Here is a 6,766-nt window from a genome sequence, read left to right as displayed (position 1 = left end):
TAAACTGTATTCAGTGTATAAATAGTGCTACTAAACTGTATTCAGTGTACACGTAGTGCTACTAAACTGTATTCAGTGTACACGTAGTGCTACTAAACTGTATTCAACGTATACTTAGTGCTCCTAAACTATATTCAGTGTATATTTAGTGCTACTTAACGTATACTTAGTGCTCCTAAACTATATTCAGTGTATATTTAGTGCTACTAAACTGTATTCAGTGTATAAATAGTGCTACTAAATTGTATTCAGCATGTACGTAGTGCTACTAAACTGTATTCAGTGTATACGTAGTGCTACTAAACTATATTCAGTTTAGGGAAAGGTCTTTTCATGTCCTAAGGTAACCTTTCATCAATCATGAATTTACATAACTTCCGTCCAGGGGACAGGTACTCCAGCTAGTAGAAAACAGAACCAATTTAAGTTTTAAATTAAATCGATATTTTTTACTTTAATGATAAATTTTATGCACTTGGCTCTAGGCTACATGATCCCACGCTACGTCTTTACTTTAGGCTTATTATACCAACACTCACTACACTTATATGGTTTCTCCGCAACACCACCCTCTTACGACTTAATATCGGTACATGTATTTTAAATGTGTATGTTTATTTACATACAAAAAAATTAATAGTTCGACCAGTTTGATATTTTTCCCTGTAATTGATCTTAAAATTCTCCGTAGCCGTGACTCTTTCCTTTAATATCGTTGTTCTTCTCACATAGCCGAGAAACTTGAACTGAACAATGATTGTGCCCTTACGGGTTGCAATGGTGAAGCGAACTTTTGGCGGGTCATAGGTTGCCGACCACTGATCTAACCTATTTAAAAGCCAATGTGTGTCACGTCACGTTTGATTTCTCGAAATAGAAAGTGTCATAAAGCCAAAATGCATTTATCCGGATCGAACTGTTCGATTACTGACTGCCTATTACGATATAAGTGATGGGGGTGCAAGGAAGATAATCATATAATTAACTGACCCAACACAATGCTAAATTTTTCAACAAAAAAATAATTGACCCGCGATCAGAAAAGGTTGCCGACCATTGGGTTAGATAGTAATACTATAACGTTTTCAGTTTTACTGTACGATGTTCTACTACTTTATTGTAATAATTGTATAACGTTTATAGGCTTAAGTGCGTTGTTCTATTACTTTATTATAATAATATATATTTTACAGGCCTAGCTATAATGTTTTACTACTTTGTTGTAATAATATAACATTTACAGGCTTATCACACAATATTTTAATACTTTATTGTAATAATATAACATATGCAGACCTAGTGTATAATGTTTTACTACTTTACTCTAATAATATAACATATACAGGCCTAGTGTATAATATTTTACTAATTTACTGTAATAATATAACATATACAGGCTTAGTGTATATTGTTTTTACTGTAATAATATAGCGTTTAAGGGCCTAGCAAATAATGTTTCATTACTTTAATAGCTTTGCCAACCCATCAAAATATGACTGTGAAAGTTTGTTTCTTTGTTGGAACTTAACGGTTCGTTTGTTGGTCTGTGAAAGTTTGTTCGTTGGAAAGTAACGGTTCGTTTGTTGGAAAATAACGGTTTGTTTGTTTGTTGGAAAGTAACGGTTCGTTTGTTGGTCTGTGAAAGTTTGTTTGTTTGTTGGAAAGTAACGGTTCGTTTGTTGGTCTGTGAAAGTTTGTTTGTTGGAAAGTAACGGTTCGTTTGTTGGTCTGTGAAAGTTTGTTTGTTTGTTGGAAAGTAACGGTTCGTTTGTTGGTCTTGAATGTTTGTTTGTTTGTTGGAAAGTAACGGTTCGTTTGTTGGTCTGCGAAAGTTTGTTTGTTAGAAAGTAACGGTTCGTTTGTTGGTCTGTGAAAGTTTGTTTGTTGGAAAGTAACATTTTGTTTGTTGATTTGCCCTTTGTGAATATTCAAGCAAAACTACATAAAGGGTTATCTGCGCATAACATTTCCTAATTTTGAACTGATAGACTAGAAACAAAACAACCGAATAGTGGGATTAGACTGTCACTATTACATCACACTTTCGGCCTCAAAATGCGGAGCACAGTTTTGAGGCAACGGGCTGTGACCATTGTTGGAGGGTAAAACTTGGAGGATAAGATTGATTTAGATAGACAATAGACAGCCTTACGAAATTATGGCCGTGAATTCCACACATACACACACACTGACCTCAAGCTACACTATCTTTGTCAACTGTTCCGTCGTATAACCTTTGATAACCTGAAGTTTCAAAATAGTTGTCAATTTGAATATCTTTATATGCAGTTTATATACCAGTTATTTAGTATGAGTTCTATTGTACAATCTATGATACCCTAAAGTTTCAAAATAGTTGTCAATTTGAATATCTTTATATGCAGTTTATATACCAGTTACTTAGTATGAGTTCTATTGTACAATCTATGATACCCTAAAGTTTCAAAATAGTTGTCAGTTTGAATATCTTTATCTCAACTTTAAACATCTGTGATTTTTCATCAGTTCCTTTACATGTCTAGAATTTCTCCTTGATTTGTTTATTGACTTCAGATGTTTATTGTTAGGACGTTATATATTTTATTACTGCCTGAAAACCTCTTACCTCTTCATACACCAGTAGAGAGATTTATGTTAACTAGTGAACAGTTTCTAATTTTTAGCGATCATTTCGAAGGCTAAATTTATTGTTACGTTACATTGTATATTTTTTCAAAGTTATTTTAAAATTATTCTGCTGTTTTTGTACTTACGTAAAAATCATCTAACTCAAATTTGTACTGTTGTATTTACGATATAAAATCAATGACGCCTATGTTTCTTTAGATTGCTGAGTCTGGTGCTCGTACCGCAGCTAAACATCCCCATTTTTACAACACTTCAATGTTTTATCCAGCACCCCCAGGACCGAAAGCAAGACAAGTTGCCCTCGTCAAGATTACGGGTACCTTTTTCTCTTTCTAAAAGTACTTAACTTGCTCCCTACATTTTAACATGTGTTCTATCTGCTTGGTACATCTAACAATATACATTTAAGAAGTCATAAAATATTGAACTTAAAAAAAAAAGTGGTTACATTACACGACTAGTTGCCATGGGATTTGGAGCGGCATCTATCGGCAAGCAACATCTTTTTATTGTTCTAAAGGATTAAAATTATTTTCATAAAGTAAACAATGGTCTTTTAATAGCCAAATGTTAGTTTTAAACTTGAGACTAAATACATCAGTACTAACTTGAAAATGTTTAAACAGGTATAAATTAATTTGGGAAAGAAAAGAAAATTTCTACAAAATTATCGTCTTTTGTAAGCTAAAAAATGGATATATAAATCTCTTACGTTTGGGACGACATCTGTTGGAAACATTTCAAATAGCACATTAAAAATACTTTGTGATTGTATATAATAATATTGTATAAGTGTGACTTAACGACCTTTCTATATAAACACCAAATTTTAATATAGAGATCGCTAACTCCAGCTCATTTAATATTTATGATTTTTATTGTAGCTGAGCATTGTTTTAAAACGACATGGTTAAATGAAATTGACATCAAGTGTTAACAGTTTAGTCCACTTCGTATGAAGAACTCAGTTTACAAATTTCCGATAACTATCCGATATCTCAGCGGTAAGAGTGAAGGCTTATGACGCCAAAATTCGGGATTCTATTTTTCCACTTCGTATGAAGAACTCAGTTTACAAATTTCCGATAACTATCCGATGTATCAGCGATAAGAGTAAAGGCTTATAACGCCAAAATTCGGGATTCTATTCCTGAATTGAGCAGACCACCGAAACGTCACTTTTAATTCTAACATTTTTGTTTTATAAATATTTATTGTCTTAAAATTGTCTAAAAGAAATATATTGGGAGATTTGGATATTCGACGAAATCGTCTTTATTTGAACATTAGGTTGAAAAACATGGGTAAGGGAGCAAAGGTTTTCACATAAAATGTGACATGACCCTGAGGGCCTAAATATGTATGTGTATATTAAACTTGTGACCGTTAAGGGTCCGGTTATTATTGTGACGTGGTTGAAACATTTAGATTAAGTTGTGCTTATAAGATCGACCGTTAACTTAAACAGATTGAGATGGACATTAACTGTTCTTTCAGGAGTTATTCTGTTCGAAGATCAGTAACCGAAATCTTCTTTTAACAAAGAGTTTCTTGTAAGTAACTTTCGTAACAAACAATTAGTAATTTCAGCACAATAATAACTAAAAGTGTGCCGTTAAATCATAAGATTCGATAAAAAAAGTTATAGGTATTCTTACGTGCCTTAGATTTCTTCGAGTTTTAGTAAAAAGTTCTAAAAAGAGTTAATTATCGAAGAGTTACAACAGTTACCCTCTTTTAGATTTAAACTCGTCCACCTCAAGCCCGCCTGTTCAAACCAGCGTTGCTACGGGAAACAGTCGTATTCCAAGTACAAATCTGATAGTGAGAGAAAATCGAGTTCAAACCGTAACTTCCTCAGGACTTGTTGGTAAGTGTGATTTGCTTTCCACGACAAAAGCTGTAAATTGATAAAACTTCTACCCGTGGATAGACGTGTACTAATAGTAAGTTATACAAAAAAAATTAGATATTAGAAATTCTTTGTTAAAAATGTCATTGTAATGTTGCATTTTAGGTACGTAAAGCAGGTTTGTTAGGCCTAATGTTAAAAGCCTAATTAATTATTTCATGGCCATATTTATAAATAAACAACTCTCCCTGCGGTAGGCCTAGTTTTAGATACACAATAAAAGAAAACAGAAAAGACGTGTTTTAACATTTCCTTACTTATATCATAGTTCAAATTAGTAAACTTATTTGGGAAATTCGAAGGGTAATACATTTTCTTCATGATGATAAGAAATTTCAAACTCACGTGTGGATAATGTCACATTTTTTATGGCTAAAACAAATGTTATATACTGTGTCTTATGTACATGCTTTTTGCAGCACAAGAGTTAAAGTAATTAAAAGTAAGATTTTTTTTGGCATTTAAGACACCGAGTGTTCGTGAGTTAGAGCCCGTACTGGTCTCAACATTCCTTCTGTTAAAAAAAGTTTAATCATATAGTGTGCCATTCTTTCATTTATAAGAATTGGCTTACAACCTCTGATGAAGGTAAATCATTTGAAAGATATAACTTTTATTTTAGTTTTAGTTTGTTTGAAGTTAAGCACAAAGCTACACAATGGGCTATCTGTGCTCTGCCCACCACGGGTATCGAAACCCGATTTCTAGCGTTGTAAGTCCGCAGACATACCGCTGTGCCACTGGGGGGCATATCTTTTATTATTGTGGATTAAATATTCTCTCTCTCTCTCTCTCTCCAGGATCTATGTTGTCGAGTGGCCAAGAATTACCAATGGTCAACCGTCCTGTGATCACCGGCATTGGGAGAACTGACCACAGTTTCTCACATTTCCATCCACAGTCTCAGGTATATTACGAAGTGAATGATGGGTCTTAATAAGTATATGTATATGGTTCTGAATTTTACCGACTTACATGAAATACCTTGCTTTGCTTTTCACAAAATATCCTTTAACATTGAATGTCAATGTTTACTTTCCACCAAGTTAACGTTGACTTTCCACAACATTAGTGTTGGACGTATGCTATATCAGTGTTGACTTTTCGCCATGTTAGTCAGTCTTAACTTTTCATCATAATTATTATTGACTTTGCGGCTTATTAGTGGTAACTTTCTTCATAATTATTATTGGCTTTACCGCCTTATTAGTGTTGACTTTTCATCATAATTATTGTTGGCTTTACGCCAAATAATTGTTAACTTTTCATCATACTAGTGTTGGCTTTAGGCCATATTAGTATTCATTTTCCGCCATTTTAATGTTAGCTTTATGTCATGTTAGTGTAGATTTTTCAGTATAATAATATTTACTCTACTAGATTTTACGACATTAGTGTTGACTTTCCACTTTAACTATGTTTACGTTATTGATTTTCCCATATTAGTGTTGACTTTTCACAATAACAATATTTACTCCTCTACTTTTTGCTATATTAAAATTACTCCTATTTTCTTTGTCATTCACATGCCAGTATATGGAATTAATATTTAATGAGAAACCTACTAACATGAAAACTAATTCAAAATATCATCAAAACAGCTATGGGTCGAAAGGTTGTAATTATTGACGTAAAAACTTATTATATTCTGAATCAAGTATATGAAAATTTCCTATCTCTACCCATAGATATTTCCTTATCCAAACATCAGTCCAGCTAATGGGACAAGCGGGGTTATTAGTCCCCCTAGTATCGCCATGTTTACATCATCAGTGACTGCCTCCCGTAGCTCTCCACGAACTACCCCCATTTCACGGTGGAATCCTCCTTTCATCACTCTTGACGACAACATGGACTATAACGTGATGGCCGGGTTGGTGACTGGACAGACTTCAGAGGAAGAGCCTCCTCAGCTGCTTGGAACAGAAGGTTAGGTTCTTGTCAATGATCAGTACGAGGGAGTTGAATAGATCGTCCAATTTTTACAGCAAATAACCAAAACACCTTTAGTTTGTTACAGTAAATAACTACTGTTGTTACACCAAAACACCGCTAGTTTGTTACAATAAATAACTACTGTTGTTACACCAAAACACCCTAGTTTGTTACAATAAATAACTACTGTTGTTACACCAAAACACCGCTAGTTTGTTACAGTAAATAACTACTGTTGTTACACCAAAACACCGCTAGTTTGTTACAATAAATAAATACTGTTGTTACACC

The 6,766-nt window shown here is 33.6% G+C and overlaps 1 protein-coding gene across 1 annotated transcript in view; it reads left to right on the top strand.

Moving 5' to 3' along the window:
- The window catches only part of LOC106472931, a 15,385-nt gene that overhangs the window by 6,966 nt on the left and 1,653 nt on the right, over positions 1-6,766 (top strand). The window contains exons 4-7 of the mRNA XM_013933601.2: positions 2,827-2,944; positions 4,370-4,498; positions 5,341-5,447; positions 6,229-6,469. Coding sequence (XP_013789055.2) covers positions 2,827-2,944; positions 4,370-4,498; positions 5,341-5,447; positions 6,229-6,469 — 595 coding nt within the window. The remainder of the gene's footprint in view (positions 1-2,826; positions 2,945-4,369; positions 4,499-5,340; positions 5,448-6,228; positions 6,470-6,766) is intronic.

This window comes from Limulus polyphemus, unplaced genomic scaffold (genome assembly GCF_000517525.1).
Source record: "Limulus polyphemus unplaced genomic scaffold, Limulus_polyphemus-2.1.2 Scaffold5744, whole genome shotgun sequence".
NCBI classification, from domain to species: domain Eukaryota; kingdom Metazoa; phylum Arthropoda; class Merostomata; order Xiphosura; family Limulidae; genus Limulus; species Limulus polyphemus.
Note: the sequence above shows the minus strand (reverse complement) of the source record. Positions and strands in the feature narration are given on the sequence as shown.